The sequence below is a fragment of the Bombina bombina genome, chromosome 7 (genome assembly GCF_027579735.1).
Source record: "Bombina bombina isolate aBomBom1 chromosome 7, aBomBom1.pri, whole genome shotgun sequence".
NCBI classification, from domain to species: domain Eukaryota; kingdom Metazoa; phylum Chordata; class Amphibia; order Anura; family Bombinatoridae; genus Bombina; species Bombina bombina.
Genome location: NC_069505.1, coordinates 404,179,834 through 404,201,447, shown reverse-complemented (window position 1 = coordinate 404,201,447; position 21,614 = coordinate 404,179,834). Strand labels below are relative to the sequence as shown.

The 21,614-nt window shown below is 41.3% G+C and overlaps 1 protein-coding gene across 1 annotated transcript in view; it reads left to right on the top strand.

Annotated features, from left to right (window-relative positions):
- FANCD2 (FA complementation group D2) overlaps positions 1 to 21,614 on the top strand; it is a gene marked incomplete in the record, with an annotated part of 1,113,076 nt that overhangs the window by 351,553 nt on the left and 739,909 nt on the right. The window contains 1 exon segment of the mRNA XM_053689418.1: positions 3,346 to 3,433. Coding sequence (XP_053545393.1) covers positions 3,346 to 3,433 — 88 coding nt within the window.

Sequence of the window (21,614 nt, the reverse complement as noted above, 5' to 3'; positions counted from 1 at the left end):
CGTCCTTCAAGATGGAAACTAATCGTTCCATTGGTTCAGGAAGGTTAGTTCATGACGACCATAGACACGAAGGACATGTATTTACACGTTCCCATTCACAGGGATCATTACCAGTTTCTAAGGTTTGCCTTTCTGGACAAGCATTTCCAGTTTATTGCACTTCCGTTTGGTCTTGCCACAGCTCCCAGAATATTCACAAAGGTTCTGGGAGCTCTATTGGTAGTGATCAGATCCCAGCGAATTGTTGTGGCGCCTTATCTAGACGACATCTTGGTTCAGGCGTCATCTTTTCAACTAGCAAAATTTCATACAGAGATGTTGTTGTCTTTTCTATGTTCCCATGAGTGGAAGGTGAATCTGGAAAAGAGTTCTCTAGTTCCAACTACAAAAGTGAGTTTCCTAGGGACAATCAGATTCTCTGTCCATTAAGCTTTTCCTGACGGACGTCAGAAAGTCCAAACTACTTGCCTTTTCCTCCAGTCTGCTTTTCGTCCATCAGTGGCTCAATGCATGGAGGTGATTTGTCTGATGGTGGCTTACATGGACATCATTCCTTTTGCTCGGTTTCATCTGCGACCGCTGCATCTTTGCATGCTCCGTCAATGGAACAAAGACCATTCCGATTTATCACAGAGGATAAATCTGGACCCCCTAACAAGAGACTCTCTCATGGTGGATTTCACAGGAACATCAGTCTTGGGGCACTTTCTTCCTGAGACCTTCCTGGGTGATTGTGACTACGGACGCCAGCCTGTCAGGCTGGGGAGCTGTTTAGGGTTCTCTGAAAGCTCAGTGCCTGTGATCTCGGGAATAGTCTTCTCTTCCCATAAACATCTTAGAGTTGGGAGCAATCTTTAATGCCTTGATAGCTTGGCCTCAATTATCTTTAGTCCGGTTTATCAGATTCCAGTCGGGCAACATCACCTCAGTGACTTACATCAACCACTAGGGAGGAACTCTGAGTCCTTGGCCATGAAGGAGGTGATTCACATTCTGCAGTGGGCAGAAGCTCATGATTGTCTCCTATCTGCCATCTAAATTCCAGGAGTGGACAATTGGGAAGCAGATTTTCTGAGCAGACAGACTTTTCATCCCGGGGAGTGGGCTCTCTATCCGGAAGTGTTCTCCAGGATAACCCTCAGGTGGGGGTTCCGGAGTTGGATCTGATGGCGTCGCGTCAAAACGCCAAGCTTCCAAAGTACAGTTCAAGGTCAAGAAATCCTCAGGCCGCCATGATAGATGCTCTGGCGGTTCCTTGGGATTTCAGGCTAGCATACCTTTTTTCCTCTGTTTGCTCTCCTTCCACAAGTCATTATGCATGTCAAGCAGGAGAGAGTCTCTGTTATTCTAATAGCTCCTGCCTGGCCTCACAGGATCTGCTTCGCAGATCTGGTGAAGATGTCATTTCTTCCACCTTGGAGGTTACCTCTGAGGAAGGATCTTCTAATTCAGGGTCCATTGCTCCATCCAAATCTAGATTCTCTGAAGCTGACTGCTTCGAGGTTGAACGCCTAGTCCTGTCTAGACACGTTTTTTCGGAGGCAGTCATTGATACTATGCTTCAGGCTCGTAAACCTGTTATTTGTAAGAGTTACCATAAGATGTGGCGTTAATACCTTTTTGGTGTGAAGCTTAAGGTTTTTCTTGGAGTCGGGTGAGGATTCCACAAATTTTATCTTTTCTTGTCAGTCAGTACTCTGAAAGGTCAGATTTCTGCTCTGTCTATCCTTCTGCACAAACGTCTCGCAGAATTACCAGATGTTCAAGCTTTTTTTCAGGCCCTGGTCAGAATCAGACCTGTGTTTAAACCTGTTGCTCCTCCTTGGAGCCTTAACCTCATTCATAAAGTTTTGCAGCAGGCTCCGTTTGAGCCGATACATGTTGTTGATATAAAATTGTTATCTTGGAAGGTTTTGTTTCTCCTTGCTATTTCTTCCACTCACAGAGTTTCTGAGCTTTCAGCTCTGCAGTGTGATTCCCCTTACCTTATTTTTCATGCAGATAAGGTGGTCCTTCGTAATAAATTGGGGTTTCTCCCTAAAGTGGTGTCGGATTGAAAAATTAATCAGGAAATTGTTGTTCCTTCTTTTTGTCCTAATCCTTTTTATAAGGAAAGTCTTTTGCATAACTTGGATGTTGTGCGTGCTCTAAAATTTTACTTACAAGCTACTAAGGATTTTCGGCAGGCTTCTGCCCTATTTGTTGTGTTCTCTGGAAAGCGTAAAGTTCAGAAGGCAACTTATAGTACTCTTTCCCTCTGGTTAAGAAGTGTGATTCATTTTGCTTATGAGACTGCTGGACAGCAGCCTCCTTTGAGAATTATGGCTCATTCCACTAGGGCTGTCTCCTCATCTTGGGGTTTCAAAAATGAAGCTTCTGTGAAACAAATTTGCAAGGCGGCAACATGGTCCTCTCTGTATACTTTTTCCAAATTCTACAAATTTGATAATTTTGCCTCGGCTGAGTCTTCTTTTGGGAGAAAGGTTCTTCAAGCGGTGGTGCCTTCTGTTTAGGTCCTCCTGCCTTGTTCTCCCTCCCTGTTCATTCGGTGTCCTCTAGCTTGGGTATTGGTTCCCACTAGTAATTGGAATGATGACGTGGACTCTCCATGCCATAGGAAAGAAAACAAAATTGATGCTTACCTGATAAATTTCTGTCTTTCCGGGCATGGAGAGTTCACGCCCCCGCCCCCTTTTTTAATTATTATTCAGCAGTTTTTTTTAGTAAACCTCAGGGACCTTTTTCAACCTTGTGTTTCTTCTTTTTCCATTTTCCTTCGGCTGAATGACTGGGGATTATGGGTAAGGGAAGTTACACTTAACAGCTTTGCTGGGGTGCTCTTTGCCTCCTTCTGCTGGCCAGGAGTTGAATATCCCGCTAGTAATTGGAATGACGTTGTGGACTCTCCATGCCTGGAAAGAGAAATTTATCAGGTAAGCATAAATTTTGTTTTCTCTTGGGCCAGTTGCGATGAGCTCCAACAGCTAGTGTAATTGTGCTGACCAGAGATTGTCTACATACAGGATGTCGTTGTACTGTGGAGACTAAATATTTGTATGCATGACACTTTGACTTAATATTGAAGTTAACATGTTTGTTTATCTTCCTTTAAAAATATCCGAAAGAAATAAATGATTGTGGTAACGCTCATTTTGAAGATGAAACCACATTATTGGCTACCATCACATCATTATTAAACTTAGTGATAAATATATCTCTTTAGTTCATACAGTTTTGCTCTATCATTATAGCTAATCTTATAAATAAATATTTCTGTCTAAAATATATATAGATATACACACATTATTATGTATTAATTATAAATTCCTCTGTCATTCATTCCAGTGGTTCTCCTGACTGTGTCTCTCTGTTGATGGATGTCATCAAGTCAGCTATCCGATTTCAAAAACACACATCTGAAGCGTGGCTTAAGGTGCGATGTGGCTCCATTAATCCAGTTTTAAATTATGTTTTGTACACTGCAGAGAGGGTACAGCAGTTTTTGGAAGATGTACATAATGATTTGTTTCTTCCTAAGCAGAGCAGAATGTAGAATTGCAAAGCAAAATGGAATGGATTAAGTACCCATTCTAGAATACACTTATAGCACTCATAGTAGGCATGTATGGCATATAATAATTTTGAATTGGAAGTGAACAACAAATGGTTTGGAGAGATCTCACTGAGATAAATAAAACGTAACTTTTAATATATACACATAAAATTGGAGATAAAATTAAGGGATGTGCAAATTAAAAACAAAAGCTCTTAATAGGGTAATGAGGTACTAGAATTATACCACATATTTGGATATCAATGTCTATATATATGAGTATACTCGTGACTGTAGAATACCGAAGTTTTCAGAACTACAAGTTCTAATTGGATATCATACACCCAATAGGTATGGCAATTATTTATCTCTTCAGTTATAGAACATGAGTAGTTATTCTTGAATATAATTGACTACTTGCTAGAATAGGATTTAAATGATAGTTGTTTGGAATATTGAGTATCATATAGGTCAGATGGAATAAATCAGCATAATGTATTCCTTCTGGACTCAGCACTGAGTTAGTACAATGGTAATGATATAACCAAACAAAGATCTTTGGTGTATTTGGATAATAATATTTAATCCTAAAAATGATTGAGTTGTCACTTGTGAGTACTAATACATTCAAACCTTCTGAATCCTGGGAGGATTGTAACTAATGATATCTGTAGTCAGTATGTTTGGTGCATACTTTACTATGACACAAAGGAGTAAATGTTTGCGCTTTTACAACTGGCAGATGTATTGCTCTGATCGCATGAGTTAAGTACAATAGTTGTAATGTTACACCAAAGAAGATGTGACTATGATTCTGCTGCCCCAGTATGTCTAGTTTAGTGCACATCAATTAGCAACAGCTGAATCTTTCATAGGTTGCACTGCAGTATGCGGTCTGCTATTACCATGTAAATTCAAATGAACATATCAGTTTAAACAGCTGAATCCCAAGCTAATATAGTTAGCTAAAGGGATAAGTTAACGTTTAGTATAATATATAATTTTTTAGCAATTGTGATCACCAATATTAGGCATAGAGGATTTGCGGTTATACAAATAAATAAATAGGCTTCTTTACTCTATTGTTAATATATATGCACTGAGGATTAAAGGGACAGTCTAGGCCAAAATAAACTTTCATGATTCAGATAGAGCATGTAATTTTAAACAATTTTCCAATTTACTTTTATCACCAATTTTGCTTTGTTCTCTTGGTATTCTTAGTTGAAAGCTTAACCTAGGAGGTTCATATGCTAATTTCTTAGACCTTGAAGCCCACCTCTTTCAGATTGCATTTTAACAATTTTTCACCACTAGAGGGTGTTAGTTCACGTATTTCATATAGATAACACTGTGCTTGTGCACGAGAAGTTATCTGGGAGCAGGCACTGATTGGCTAGACTGCAAGTCTGTCAAAAGAACTGAAAAAGGGGCAGTTTGCAGAGGCTTAGATACAAGATAATCACAGAGGTTAAAAGTATATTATTATAACTGTGTTGGTTATGCAAAACTGGGAAATGGGTAATAAAGGGATTATCTATCTTTTAAAACAATAAAAATTCTGGTGTAGACTGTCCCTTTAATGTCAAGTTCATTGCTTAGTAGATAGTGATAAAGCATGAGAGTAAGTAGTAGCTCTATTACGCTTGCAATTGCTTAGCCACAGAATATTTATGCAATGCCGCATATGTGACTCGGCATCCGATAGATTCCCCTGTAGTTATTGCCCACTGAATACCATATACTTGACGGTTAAATATAGTTATAGATAGCTATTTGCACAATGTTATCAACTACTGATCAATGTACGTATGTTAAATTAGAAGGTTTGAATTTAAAGTTAAGGTTCCCCTACATCGAGCTTAGCCCTAACAAACACAGGAGCTCCCTGACTCCTCACCAGTACCCTAACATGTTTCGCCGTTCTCGCGGCTTTCTCAAAGGGGGGTGTGTGCGCGCGTCGCGCTCCTATTGGCTTTTTATGTGTAAAGGAGGCTGAAGTATCCTCCCACATAGATGACGTCACTCGGTCATGTGTATTGAGCGATGTTTAGGTAAAAGCAAATGCTATGCTTGTATCGGATGTTAGGTTTGATGGCTCAAACTGACACTAACTCATAGACAAATCTAGATGAGAGAGAACATAACATCAACTTGAGAAACAATTATGTTACATGCCTAAATTCATGATCCTTGCGTCGAGGTATTACTAAGAGAAATTGATAACAAATCATTAACACTGTGTGAGCGGTTTGTGTGCTTGTGTGTTTGTGAAGAACTTAAAGAAAGTTCTAATGTTGCAATACTGTATTTTTGCCGAGTGTCAAAATTGTGACACTGAGAAATGAACATGGGGATTAAGTGCCAGGGAAAAGCAGTGATGGGTGAAGGCAAAACGAAAAAGTTGTGATAAGGCTGACATCTTTCATTTAGCACAAGAGTGGTAAAAGTGATAGTATATGAGCAGCCCCTATTATAATGCTACAGAGAATGAAATAAAATAAAGTGATAAAAACTGTTCGAATAAGACATGGGCTCAAATACTGCACATGTTTATTGAGCAGTGGGTATGATTGTGTAAGATAAAGGAATAGACCTTTCACTTTCCCAGTCAGTGATGGGGGAAATAGGGTAGGTATAAAAGGTGAAGATTAAATTGACCCATATAGAGATTTATTAATTGGATAGACTACCGTATAACTAGTGTGTTCATAATTCCCAATAATATTGCGAAGCTGAACCAAAGGGTCATGTTTTTCAATAGCTTTTGATATGTTCATCCATAATTTCTAAATCTCAGGTGTGATCTTTAAATTTAACTAAATATGTTACATAAAGATGAGAATGATTCAAGATTTCCACTTGGATTATTAAATTGTTTTATGGAATTCATAAAAATGCTGATATTGTTATGTCATGGCATTGTTGTATCCTAGCATAGTATCTCTGCTTGCTCAACTAGATAACATCTTCACATGACTTGCACATCAAAGGTAGTTGGCGAAATTATTTCTCTTGTAAGGTGTATCCAGTCCACGGATTCATCCTTGTGGGATATTCTCCTTCCTAACAGGAAGTGGCAAAGAGAGCACACAGCAGAGCTGTCCATATAGCTCCCCCTCTAGCTCCACCCCCCCGTCATTCTCTTTGCCGGCTCTAAGCAGTAGGGTCTCTCTCGGAAGGGTAAAGTGAATGTGGTGATTTGTAGGTTTGCCTTTCTGGACATGCATTTTCAGTTTGTGGCTCTCCCTTTCGGGTTGGCCACTGCTCCCAGAATTTTCACAGAGGTGCTAGGGTCCCTCCTGGCGTTGCTAAAACTGCGGGGCATAGCAGTGGCGCCTTATCTAGACGACATCTTAATTCAGGCGTCAACTTTCCAAAGAGCCAAGTCTCACACGGAAATCATAGTGGCCTTTCTGAGGTCTCACGGGTGGAAAGTGAACATCAAAAAGAGTTCTCTCTCCCCCCTCACAAGAGTTCCCTTCCTAAGAACACTAATAGACTCAGTAGAAATGAAAATATTTCTGACGGAGGTCAGAAAGTTAAAACTCTTAACTACTTGCCGAGCTCTTCATTCCATTCCTCGGCCGTCTGTAGCTCAGTGCATGGAGACAATCGGACTAATGGTAGTGGCAATGGACATAGTCCCTTTTGCACGGATACACCTCAGACCACTGCAACTATGCATGCTCAAACAGTGGAATGGGGATTATGCAGATTTGTCTCCTCAAATACAGTTGGACCAGGGGACCAGAGATTCTCTTCTCTGGTGGTTGTCTCAGGATCACCTGTCTCAGGGAATGTGTTTCCGCAGACCAGAGTGGATCATCGTAACGACCGACTCCAGTCTGTTGGGCTGGGGTGCTGTCTGGGACTCCCTGAAAGCTCAGGGCTTATGGTCTCAGGAGGAAGCTCTTCTCCCGATAAACATTTTGGAACTGAGGGCGATATTCAACGCTCTTCAGGCATGGCCTCAGCTAGCTGCGGCCAAATTCATCAGATTTCTTTCGGACAACATCACGACTGTAGCTTACATCAACCATCAAGGGGGAACAAGGAGTCCCCTAGCAATGATGGAAGTAACCAAAATAATCAGGTGGGCAGAGGATCACTCTTGCCACCTCTCAGCAATTCACATTCCAGGAGTAGACAACTGGGAAGCGGATTTTCTAAGTCGTCAGACTTTTCATCCCGGGGAGTGGGAACTCCACCCGGAGGTATTTGCCCAGCTGACTCAGCTATGGGGCACTCCAGAATTGGATCTGATGGCGTCCCGTCAGAATGCCAAACTTCCTCTTTACGGGTCCAGGTACCGGGATCCCCAGGCGGTGTTGATAGATGCTCACTAGCAGCGCCTTGGTCCTTCAATCTGGCCTATGTGTTTCTACCGTTTCCTCTCCTTCCTCGTCTGGTTGCCAGAATCAAGCAGGAGAGGGCGTCAGTGATTCTAATAGCGCCTGCGTGGCCACGCAGGACTTGGTATGCAGACCTAGTGGACATGTCATCCATTCCACCATGGACTCTGCCAATGAGGCAGGACCTTCTACTTCAAGGTCCTTTCAAACATCCAAATCTAATTTCTCTTGTTAAGTGTATCCAGTCCATGGATCATCCATTACTTGTGGGATATTCTCCTTCCCAACAGGAAGTTGCAAGAGGATCACCCATAGCAGAGCTGCTATATAGCTCCTCCCCTCACTGCCATATCCAGTCATTCTCTTGCAACTCTCAACAAAGATGGACGTAGTAAGAGGAGAGTGGTGTATTATAGTTAGTTTTTTTAACTTCAATCAAAAGTTTGTTATTTTTAAATGGTACCGGAGTGTACTGTTTCATCTCAGGCAGCATTAGAAGAAGAATCTGCCTGTGATTTCTATGATCTTAGCGGAAGTAACTAAGATCCACTGCCGTTCTCACATATTCTGAGGAGTGAGGTAACTTCAGAGGGGGAATGGCGTGCAGGTTTCCCTGCAATAAGGTATGTGCAGTTAACATATTTCTAGGGATGGAATTTGCTAGAAAAATGCTGCTGATACCGGATTAATGTAAGTTAAGCCTTAAATGCAGTGATAGCGACTGGTATCAGGCTTATTAACAGAGATACATACTCTTATAAAAGTGTAATATAAAACGTTTGCTGGCATGTTAATCGTTTTTATATATGTTTGGGGACAAAACTTATTGGGGCCTAGTTTTTTTTCCACATGGCTGGCTTGATTTTTGCCTAGAAACAGTTTCCTGAGGCTTTCCACTGTTGTAATATGAGTGGGAGGGGCCTATTTTAGCGCTTTACTGCGCAGCTAGAATTACAGACTGAGACACTCAGCTTCCTTCTGCATGAACAGGACATCTCTGAAGGGCTCAAAAGGCTTCAAAAGTCGTGTTTGAGGAGGGCAACAACCACAGTAGACTGTGGCAGTTGTGACTGTTTAAAAACGTTTTTGTCATTTATTATTCCGTTTTTGGTATTAAGGGGTTAATCATCCATTTGCAAGTGGGTGCAATGCTCTGCTGACTTGTTACATACACTGTAAAAATTTTGTTAGTGTAACTGCCTTTTTTCACTGTTATTTCAAATTTTGTCAAAATTTGTTTCTCTTAAAGGCACAGTAACGTTTTTTATACTGATTGTTAACTTGCTTTAAGGTGTTTTCCAAGCTTGCTAGTCTCATTGCTAGTCTGTACAAACATGTCTGAAACAGAGGATACTTGTTCATTATGTTTAAAAGCCATGGTGGAGCCCCATAGGAGAATGTGTATTAAATGTATTGATTTCACCTTAAACAGTAAAGATCAGTCTTTATCTATAAAAGAATTGTCACTAGAGGGGTCTGTCGAGGGGGAAGTTATGCCGACTAACTCTCCCCACGTGTCGGACCCTTCGCCTCCTGCTCAAGGGACGCACGCTAATATGGCGCCAAGTACATCAGGGACGCCCATAGCGATTACTTTACAGGACATGGCTGCAATCATGAATAATACCCTGTCAGAGGTATTATCCAGATTGCCTGAATTGAGAGGCAAGCGCGATAGCTCTGGAGTTAGACAAGATACAGAGCGCGTAGATGCTGTAAGAGCCATGTCTGATACTGCGTCACAATATGCAGAACCTGAGGACGGAGAGCTTCAGTCTGTGGGTGACGTCTCTGAATCGGGGAGACCTGATTCAGAGATTTCTAATTTTAAATTTAAGCTTGACAACCTCTGTGTATTGCTTGGGGAGGTATTAGCTGCTCTGAATGACTGTGACACAATTGCAGTGCCAGAGAAATTGTGTAGGCTGGATGAATACTATGCAGTGCCGGTGAGTACTGATGTTTTTCCAATACCTAAAAGGCTTACAGAAATTATTAGTAAGGAGTGGGATAGGCCCGGTATGCCCTTTTCCCCACCTCCTATATTTAGAAAAATGTTTCCAATAGATGCCACTACACGGGACTTATGGCAGACAGTCCCTAAGGTGAAGGGAGCAGTTTCTACTTTAGCAAAGCGTACCACTATCCCGGTTGAGGACAGTTGTGCTTTTTCAGATCCAATGGATAAAAAATTAGAGGGTTACCTTAAGAAAATGTTTATTCAACAAGGTTTTATTTTACAGCCCCTTGCATGCATTGCGCCTGTCACTGCTGCGGCGGCATTCTGGTTTGAGGCCCTGGAAGAGGCCATCCATACAGCTCCATTGACTGAAATTGTTGACAAGCTTAGAACTCTTAAGCTAGCTAACTCATTTGTTTCTGATGCCATTGTTCATTTGACTAAACTAACGGCTAAGAATTCCGGATTCGCCATCCAGGCGCGTAGGGTTCTATGGCTCAAATCCTGGTCAGCAGATGTCGCTTCAAAGTCTAAATTACTCAACATTCCTTTCAAGGGGCAGACCTTATTCGGGCCTGGTTTGAAAGAAATTATTGCTGACATTACTGGAGGTAAGGGTCATACCCTTCCTCAGGACAGGGCCAAATCAAAGGCCAAACAGTCTAATTTTCGTGCCTTTCGAAATTTCAAGGCAGGTGCAGCATCAACTTCCTCTGCTTCAAAACAAGAGGGAACTTTTGCTCAATCCAAGCAGGCCTGGAAACCTAACCAGTCCTGGAACAAGGGCAAGCAGGCCAGAATGCCTGCTGCTGCCTCTAAGACAGCATGAAGGAGTTGCCCCCTAGCCGACAACGGATCTAGTAGGGGGCAGACTCTCTCTCTTCGCCCAGGCGTGGGCAAGAGATGTTCAGGATCCCTGGGCGTTAGAGATTATATCTCAGGGATATCTTCTGGACTTCAAAGCTTCTCCTCCACAAGGGAGATTTCACCTTTCAAGATTATCTGCAAACCAGATAAAGAAAGAGGCATTCCTCAGTTGCGTACAAGATCTTCTAGTAATGGGAGTGATCCATCCAGTTCCGCGGACGGAACAAGGACAGGGTTTTTATTCAAATCTGTTTGTGGTTCCCAAAAATGAGGGAACCTTCAGACCAATTTTGGATTTAAAGATCCTAAACAAATTCCTCAGAGTTCCGTCATTCAAGATGGAAACTATTCGAACCATTTTACCCATGATCCAAGAGGGTCAGTACATGACCACAGTGGACTTAAAGGATGCCTACCTTCACATTCCGATTCACAAGAATCATCATCAGTTCCTGAGGTTTGCCTTTCTAGACAGGCATTACCAATTTGTAGCTCTTCCATTCGGGTTGGCTACAGCCCCAAGAATTTTTACAAAGGTTCTGGGCTCACTTCTGGCGGTCCTAAGACCGCGAGGTATAGCGGTGGCTCCTTACCTGGACAACATCCTGATACAGGCGTCAAGCTTTCAAATTGCCAAATCTCATACAGAGATAGTTCTGGCATTCCTGAGGTTGCATGGGTGGAAAGTGAACGAAGAAAATAGTTTTCTATCTCCTCTCACAAGGGTTTCCTTCCTAGGGACTCTAATAGATTCTGTAGAAATGAAAATTTACCTGACTGAGTCCAGGTTATCAAAACTTCTAAATGCTTGCCGTGTTCTTCACTCCATTCCGCGCCCCACGGTGGCTCAGTGCATGGAAGTAATCGGCTTAATGGTAGCGGCAATGGACATAATGCTATTTGCGCGCCTGCATCTCAGACCGCTGCAATTATGCATTCTCAGTCAGTGGATTGGGGATTACACAGATTTGTCCCCTCTACTAAATCTGGATCAGGAAACCAGAGATTCTCTTCTCTGGTGGTTATCTCGAGTCCATCTGTCCAAGGGTATGACCTTTCGCAGACCAGATTGGACAATTGTAACAACAGATGCCAGCCTTCTAGGTTAGGGTGCAGTCTGGAACTCCCTGAAGGCTCAGGGTTCATGGACTCAGGAGGAAAAACTCCTCCCAATAAATATTCTGGAGTTATGAGCAATATTCAATGCTCTTCTAGCTTGGCCTCAGTTAGCAACACTGAGGTTCATCAGATTTCAGTCGGACAACATCACGACTGTGGCTTACATCAGCCATCAAGGGGGAACCAGGAGTTCCCTAGCGATGTCAGAAGTCTCCAAGATAATTCGCTGGGCAGAGACTCACTCTTGCCACCTGTCAGCGGTCCATATCCCAGGTGTAGAGAACTGGGAGGCGGATTTTCTAAGTCGTCAGACTTTTCATCCGGGGGAGTGGGAACTCCATCCGGAGGTGTTTGCTCAATTGGTTCTTCGTTAGGGCAAACCAGAATTGGATCTCATGGCGTCTCGCTGGAACGCCAAGCTTCCTTGTTTCGTATCCAGGTCCAGGGACCCAGAAGCGGCACTGATAGATGCTCTAGCAGCACCTTGGTTCTTCAACCTGGCTTATGTGTTTCCACCGTTTCCTCTGCTCCCTCGTCTGATTGCCAAAATCAAACAGGAGAGAGCATCGGTGATATTGATAACGCCTGCGTGGCCACACAGGACCTGGTATGCAGACCTAGTGGACATGTCATCCTTTCCACCATGGACTCTGCCTCTGAGACAAGACCTTCTAATACAAGGTCCTTTCAATCATCCGAATCTACTTTCTCTGAGACTGACTGTATGGAGATTGAACGCTTGATCCTATCAAAGCGTGGGTTCTCCGAGTCAGTAATTGATACCTTAATACAGGCACGAAAGCCTGTCACCAGGAAAATTTACCACAAGATATGGCGTAAATATCTTCATTGGTGTGAATCCAAGAATTACTCATGGAGTAGGATTAGGATTCCTAGGATATTGTCCTTCCTCCAAGAGGGTTTGGACAAAGGACTATCAGCTAGTTCTTTAAAGGGACAGATTTCTGCTCTGTCCTTTACACAAGCGTCTGGCAGAAGTTCCAGATGTTCAGGCATTTTGTCAGGCTTTAGTTAGAATTAAGCCTGTGTTTAAACCTGTTGCTCCTCCATGGAGCTTAAACTTGGTTCTTAAAGTTCTTCAGGGGGTTCCGTTTGAACCCCTTCATTCTATTGATATCAAACTTCTATCATGGAAAGTTCTTTTTCTGATGGCTATTTCCTCGGCTCGAAGAGTCTCGGAGTTATCTGCCTTACATTGTGATTCTCCTTATCTGATCTTTCATTCAGATAAAGTTGTTCTGCGTATAAAACCTGGATTTTTACCTAAGGTGGTTTCTAACAAGAATATCAATCAAGAGATTGTTGTTCCATCATTATGTCCTAATCCTTCTTCAAAGAAGAAACGTCTTTTGCATTATCTAGACGTAGTCCGTGCCTTGAAGTTTTACTTACAGGCTACTAAAAATTTTCGCCAAACATCTAACCTGTTTGTTGTTTACTCTGGACAGAGGAGAGGTCAAAAGGCCTCGGCAACCTCTCTTTCTTTTTGGCTTCGGAGTATAATCCGTTTAGCCTATGAGACTGCTGGACAGCAGCCTCCTGAAAGGATTACAGCTCATTCTACTAGAGCTGTGGCTTCCACCTGGGCCTTTAAAAATGAGGCCTCTGTTGAACAGATTTGCAAGGCTGCGACTTGGTCTTCGCTTCATACTTTTTCCAAATTTTACAAATTTGATACTTTTGCTTCTTCGGAGGCTGTTTTTGGGAGAAAGGTTCTACAGGCAGTGGTTCCTGCCTTGTCCCTCCCATCATCCGTGTACTTTAGCTTTGGTATTGGTATCCCACAAGTAATGGATGATCCGTGGACTGGATACACTTAACAAGAGAAAACATCATTTATGCTTACCTGATAAATTTATTTCTCTTGTAGTGTATCCAGTCCACGGCCCGCCCTGTCCTTTTCAGACAGGTCTAAATTTTAATTAAACTACAGTCACCACTGCACCCTATGGTTTCTCCTTTCTCGGTTTGTTTCGGTCGAATGACTGGATATGGCAGTGAGGGGAGGATCTATATAGCAGCTCTACTGTGGGTGATCCTCTTGCAACTAACTGTTGGGAAGGAGAATATCCCACAAGTAATGGATGATCCGTGGACTGGATACACTACAAGAGAAATAAATTTATCAGGTAAGCATAAATTATGTTTTCTCTGCGTCTGACTGCTTGGAGATTGAACACCTAATTCTATCTAAGCGTGGTTTCTCTGAGTCGGTTATTGATACCCTGATTCAGGCTAGAAAGCCTGTCACCAGGAAAATCTACCATAAGATTTGGCGAAAATATCTTTGTTGTTGCGAATCCAAGGGTTACTCATGGAATAAGATTAGGATTCCCAGGATTTTGTCCTTTCTCCAAGAAGGATTGGAGAAAGGATTATCAGCTAGTTCCTTAAAAGGACAGATATCTGCTTTGTCTATTCTTTTACACAAACGTCTGGCAGAGGTACCAGACGTTCAAGCGTTTAGTCAGGCTTTATTCAGAATCAAGCCTGTTTATAGATCTGTGGCTCCGCCTTGGAGTCTGAATTTAGTTCTTTCAGTTCTGCAAGGGGTTCTGTTTGAACCTTTACATTCCATAGATATTAAACTTTTATCTTGGAAAGTTTTGTTTTTGGTAGCTATCTCTTCTGCTCGAAGAGTTTCAGAGTTATCTGCTTTGCAGTGTGACTCACCTTATTTGGTTTTCCACGCAGATACAGTAGTTTTGCGTACCAAACCCGGTTTTCTTCCTAAGGTTGTGTCTAATAAGAATATTAATCAGGAAATTGTTGTTCCTTCTCTGTGTCCTAATCCTTCTTCAAAGAAGGAACGTCTGTTACACAATCTTGATGTGGTTCGTTCTTTAAAGTTCTATTTACAAGCAACTAAGGATTTCAGACAAACAACTTTAGTGTTTGTCATCTATTCTGGTAAGAGGAGAGGTCAGAAGGCGACTACTACCTCTCTTTCCTTTTGGCTGAAAAGCATCATCCGTCTGGCCTATGAGACTGCTGGCCAGCAGCCTCCTAAAAAAAACTACTGCTCATTCTACCAGAGCAGTGGCTTCCACGTGGGCTTTTAAAAATGAGGCTTCTGTTGAACAGATTTGTAAGGCAGCGACTTGGTCTTCACTGCATACTTTTTCCAAATTTTCAGAGGCTTTTTTTGGGAGAAAGGTTTTACAAGCAGTGGTGCCTTCCGTTTAAGGTACCTGTCTTGTTCCCTTGTTCCTGTCTTGTTCCCTCCCTTCATCCGTGTCCTAAAGCTTTGGTATTGGTATCCCACAAGTAAAGGATGAATCTGTGGACTGGATACACCTTACACGAGAAAACAGAATTTATGCTTACCTGATAAATTACTTTCTTTGGTGGTGTATCCAGTCCACGGCCCGTCCTGGCTATTAAGTCAGGTAGATTTTTTTGTTTAAACTACAGTCTTCACTGCACCCTAGGGTTTCTCCTTTTTCTTCCTAAGCTCCGGTCGAATGACTGGGGGGTGGAGCTAGAGGGGGAGCTATATGGACAGCTTTGCTGTGTGCTCTCTTTGCCACTTCCTGTTAGGAAAGAGAATATCCCACAAGTAATGGATGAATCCGTGGACTGGATACACCACAAGAGAAAGTAATTTATCAGGTAAGCATAAATTCTGTTTTTGTTCATTTAACCATTTAGCAGAAAAATCCACTTTGTTTCTGCTCTTAAAAGTGCTCTTTCTTGATTTCCACCTCTTATTCCCAGGTTGACTTTCTGTAGTCCAAAACAATGTAGATCAGATTGTTTGGATTTGTGTACTAGTAGAAAGTGCCTGGCAACTTTCATCATAGTTTTACATGCACCGTTATCTTTATGGGCATTTTTGATGTTTCGCAGGTGTTCCTGTAACCTTGTTCTTATCTCTCTGGTGGTCATACCAACATAGATTAGATTGCATTTGCATTTTAGAGCATAAATAACCCCTTCTGTGTGACAATTGATGTATGCGTTGATTTTGAGAGTCTTTCCAAATCTATCAGTGATTGTATTGGTTTTTTGCATGAAACTGCAAGTGCTGCAGACACCGCACTTGAAAGAACCATGGGTTAATTTCGTTTTTGTTTTTTCTCCAGAGAAGTGGCTCGGGCTGATTAGATCTTTGAGACTCCGTGCTCTTTTAAAGCCCACTGCTACCTTATCATCCAATATGGTTGTTAGGACGGGGTCTGCTTTTAGAATATGCCAGTTATCTTGCAAAATTTTAACCCCTTTATTCGTTTGTGGGTTATAGGTGGTAATAAACCTGATTTTCTCCATAGATTTAGTATCTGTTTTCTTCATTAGCAGTTTTTGTCTAGGGGTATGTCTCGCTCTGTGCTCAGCCTTTTTGATGGATCTCTTTATGTAACCACGCTGTAACAATCTCTCTGTTAGTTCTTTAGCTCTGCATTTGTAATTTTCCTCAGTTGAGCAGTTTCTTTTCATCCTCAGAAACTCTCCTGTGGGCAATGATTTGGCCGTACTTGGCGCATGTGCGCTTGTACAATGAAGTATACTATTAGTTGCAGTAGATTTTTTGTACACATCAGTGTCGATTGTTCCATTCTGGTTTTTGTTGATTCTTAGATCCAAAAATGTGATTTCAGTCAGGCTTGCTTCATGTCAGTTTTATATTGAGGTTGTTGGTATTAAGAATGTGTGCATAAATGCATCCAAATCAGACTTGCTTCTTTCCCAAATGAAGAGCACGTCATCTATGTAATGTAACCACATTGGTATGTGTGACATATAGCTTGAGTTCTGGTCTGAAAATACTGTGTTCTGCTCCCACCAGCCTAAAAAGAGATTGGCGTACGTGGGCGCACAAGCTGTGCCCATTGCCGTGCCCCTGGTTTGCAGGTAGAACCCATGGTTAAAGGTGAAAAAATTATGATGAAGAACAAAACTTAATATATTCAGTATGAATTCATCATGAGAGACATCTTCACTTGAGCCCATTTGCAAAAAACTTTTGACCGCTTTTAATCCCAAGTCATGATTTATGCTTGTATACAGCAATTCCACATCAGCTGTTACAAGCCAGGTGTCAGGTTCATCATGCAGGTGTTCAAGTTGTTTTAATACATCCTGTGTATCTTGAACATATGAGGGTAATTGTGGTAAATACTCCCTCAACCTGTGATCTACATATTTACTGGCTTTTTCAGTGATACAGTTTATTCCTGAGACTATTGGGTGGCCACGTGGGTGAGTTGGGTTTTTGTGTACTTTTGGGATCAAGTAGAAAGTTGCTGTGGTTGGATTATCTACTTTCAAGAATTTGAGGCAAACCATCAAGAGTTAATATAGTGGAAAGCGACATCTCAGACACAGATATTGAAGAAACTGATAACTCAGAAGCAGAGATAGAGACTCCAACACCAAATACTTCCACCAATGAGAGATTAACACGGAGGTAAAGAAAGGATTTTTTAGACAAAAGTGCCTCCTCTTCCACAAACGGACAAGAAGAGGCAGGGGGAAAGCCAAAAAAGCAAATGAAGAACAAAAACAACAATAACAACAAATCGGCGAGAAAGGGTTGGAAGCCATACCCATAACCATTCTCTTAAATCAGAATGACAAAATTAGAATTGTAAATCTGTCGAGTAAATTACTTTCAGAAGAACATGTAAAAGTGCTATCAAAAGGGCTATCCTTCTGTCCGACCCCTAAAAATGATAAGTTTGAAGTGCTCAAGGATGTACAGTTATTTTTGAGAAAAATAGCACTCAAAAGAATCTATAACAACAGAACTAGGCACATCACAGAAGAAGATAATAACATCTGGACTGAAGATGAACAATCCACCTTAGAATTGATGGAAGAATTAAGAGAGAATGAATCTCCCCAGCAAATATCTTGGAGAAATAAAATAAAGAATCAATCTCTCAATTTATGCCCAAAATTAGCAATAATCACTACCTGGAAGTATTTAACAACATGTATGCAAACAAATCATCGATTTAAACAGTCTCCAAAGAGAACATAATCTCTCATCCACAGAATAATAGGCACTATCTGATTTACAGACATGGAAGGATGTAATAATAAGAAACTCGGACAAGGGGGGTAATGTGGTTATCTGGCCAGTCGAATTGTACCTAATGGAAGCTGAGAAACAATTAAGAGACATCAAATGCTATAAAAAGCTCCATTTCAATCCAACTCAAATCTATTTGGATAAATACACAGTATTTATTGAAACTGCCAGATATAACCGCATTATTACTCTACAAGAATACAAATTCTTGAAAGTAGATAATCCAACCACAGCAACTTTCTACTTGATCCCAAAAGTACACAAAAACCCAACTCACCCACCTGGCCGCCCAATAGTCTCAGGAATAAACTGTATCACTGAAAAAGCCAGTAAATATGTAGATCACAGGTTGAGGGAGTATTTACCACAATTACCCTCATTTTTTCAAGATACACCGGATGTATTAAAACAACTTGAACACCTGCATGTTGAACCTGACACCTGGCTTGTAACAGCTGATGTGGAATCGCTGTATACAAGCATAAATCATGACTTGGGATTAAAAGCGGTCAAAAGTTTTTTGCAAATGGGATCAAGTGAAGATGTCTCTCATGATGAATTCATACTGAATTTATTAAGTTTTGTTCTTCTTCATAATTTTTTCACCTTTAACCATGGGTTCTACCTGCAAACCAGGGGCACGGCGATGGGCACAGCTTGTACGCCAATCTCTTTTTAGGCTGGTGGGAGCAGAACACAGTATTTTCAGACCAGAACTCAAGCTATATGTCACACATACCAATGTGGTTACGTTACATAGATGACGTGCTCTTCCTTTGGGAAGGAAGCAAGTCTGATTTGGATGCATTTATGCACATTCTTAATACCAACAACCTCAATATAAAACTGACATATGAAGCAAGCCTGACTGAAATCACATTTTTGGATCTAAGAATCAACAAAAACCAGAATGGAACAATCGACACTGATGTGTACAGAAAATCTACTGCAACTATACTTCATTGTACAAGCGCACATGCGCAGAGTACGGCCAAATCATTGCCCACAGGAGAGTTTCTGAGGATGAAAAGAAACTGCTCAACTGAGGAAAATTACAAATGCAGAGCTAAAGAACTAACAGAGAGATTGTTACAGCGTGGTTACATAAAGAGATCCATCAAAAAGGCTGAGCACAGAGCGAGACATACCCCTAGACAAAAACTGCTAATGAAGAAAACAGATACTAAATCTATGGAGAAAATCAGGTTTATTACCACCTATAACCCACAAACGAATAAAGGGGTTAAAATTTTGCAAGATAACTGGCATATTCTAAAAGCAGACCCCGTCCTAACAACCATATTGGATGATAAGGTAGCAGTGGGCTTTAAAAGAGCACGGAGTCTCAAAGATCTAATCAGCCCGAGCCACTTCTCTGGAGAAAAAACAAAAACGAAATTAACCCATGGTTCTTTCAAGTGCGGTGTCTGCAGCACTTGCAGTTTCATGCAAAAAAACAATACAATCACTGATAGATTTGGAAAGATTCTCAAAATAAACGCATACATCAATTGTCACACAGAAGGGGTTATTTATGCTCTAAAATGCAAATGCAATCTAATCTATGTTGGTATGACCACCTGAAAGATAAGAACAAGGTTACAGGAACACCTGCGAAACATCAAAAATGCCCATAAAGATAACGGTGCAGGTAAAACTATCACGACAGTTGCCAGGCACTTTCTACTAGTACACAAATCCAAACAATTTGATCTACATTGTTTTGAACTACAGAAAGTCAACCTGGGAATAAGTGGTGGAAATCAAGAAAAAGCACTTTTAAGAGCAGAAACAAAGTGGATTTCTCTTGTAAGATGTATCGAGTCCACGGATTCATCCATTACTTGTGGGATATTCTCCTTCCCAACAGGAAGTGGCAAAGAGAGCACCCACAGCAGAGCTGCCTATATAGCTCCCCCCTTAACTCCACCCCCCAGTCATTCTCTTTGCCTACTCTAACTGCTAGGAAATGGTAATGAGTGTGGTGACAAAAATGTTAGTTTTTTATTCTCTCAAGCAAAAGTTTATTTTAAATGGTACCGCTGTGTACTATTTACTCTCTGGCAGAAAAGGGATGAAGATTTTTGCAAGGAGGTTTATGATACAGGTATACCTCACTTTACAGCGCTTCACTTTACAGCGCTTCACTAATACAGCGCTTTGTGGAGCTTAAGTTCAACCTTCAAAGATTTTGAAACTGTTTTGTAATCTTCGGGAGTTTGCAAAAAAAGTGACTGGCACCATGGCACCATTTTGTTATGCTTAGTTCACTCTGTTTACAGCATTACAGTGCAATCTGTGTCTTATTGTTATAGTCTGGCAGATTTTTACTACAATAATTGTCACTATTTTACAGGTACAGTATTTATTGTTAAACTAAACATAGCACTATTGCACCCCTAATATATGTTAGTTCAAACAGGTTTTCAAGTTTTTAAACACACTGGCAAGTAAAAATAAAGCTAAAACTGCCTTGTTTCACTTTAAGGCGGTTTTCACTTTACAGCAGGGCTCCTGTCCCTAACTCGCTGTATGAGCGGAGTATACCTGTATTAGCACTTTGTAACTAAGATCCACTGCTGTTCTCACAAGGGCTGAAGAGTACAGGAAAAACTTTGGTTAGGGGAACAGTTTGCATGCTAAGCTGCATATGAGGTATGCTCAGGCTATATTTTTCTAGACAGACTGTGTTAATTCTAGAAAAGGCTGATAATATTCCCATGAGGGAAGGGTAAGCTGTATTTCTCCAACATAGGTGTGTCCGGTCCACGGCGTCATCCTTACTTGTGGGATATTCTCTTCCCCAACAGGAAATGGCAAAGAGCCCAGCAAAGCTGGTCACATGATCCCTCCTAGGCTCCGCCTACCCCAGTCATTCTCTTTGCCGTTGTACAGGCAACATCTCCACGGAGATGGCTTAGAGTTTTTTAGTGTTTAACTGTAGTTTTTTATTATTCAATCAAGAGTTTGTTATTTTAAAATAGTGCTGGTATGTACTATTTACTCTGAAACAGAAAAGAGATGAAGATTTCTGTTTGTAAGAGGAAAATGATTTTAGCAACCGTTACTAAAATCCATGGCTGTTCCACACAGGACTGTTGAGAGGAATTAACTTCAGTTGGGGGAACAGTGAGCAGACTTTTGCTGCTTGAGGTATGACACATTCTAACAAGACGATGTAATGCTGGAAGCTGTCATTTTCCCTATGGGATCCGGTAAGCCATTTTTATTCAGACAGTAAATAAGGGCTTCACAAGGGCTTATTAAGACTGTAGACATTTTCTGGGCTAAATCGATTCATATATACACATATTTAGCCTTGAGGAATCATTTAATCTGGGTATTTTTGTAAAATAATATCGGCAGGCACTGTTTTAGTCACCTTATTCTCTAGGGGCTTTCCCTAATCATAGGCAGAGCCTCATTTTCGCGCCGGTATTGCGCACTTGTTTTTGAGACGCATGACATGCAGTCGCATGTGTGAGGAGCTCTGATACATAGAAAAGACTTTCTGAAGGCGTCATTTGGTATCGTATTCCCCTTTGGGCTTGGTTGGGTCTCAGCAAAGCAGATACCAGGGACTGTAAAGGGGTTAAAGATAAAAACGGCTCCGGTTCCGTTATTTTAAGGGTTAAAGCTTCCAAATTTGGTGTGCAATACTTTTAAGGCTTTAAGACACTGTGGTGAAATTTTGGTGAATTTTGA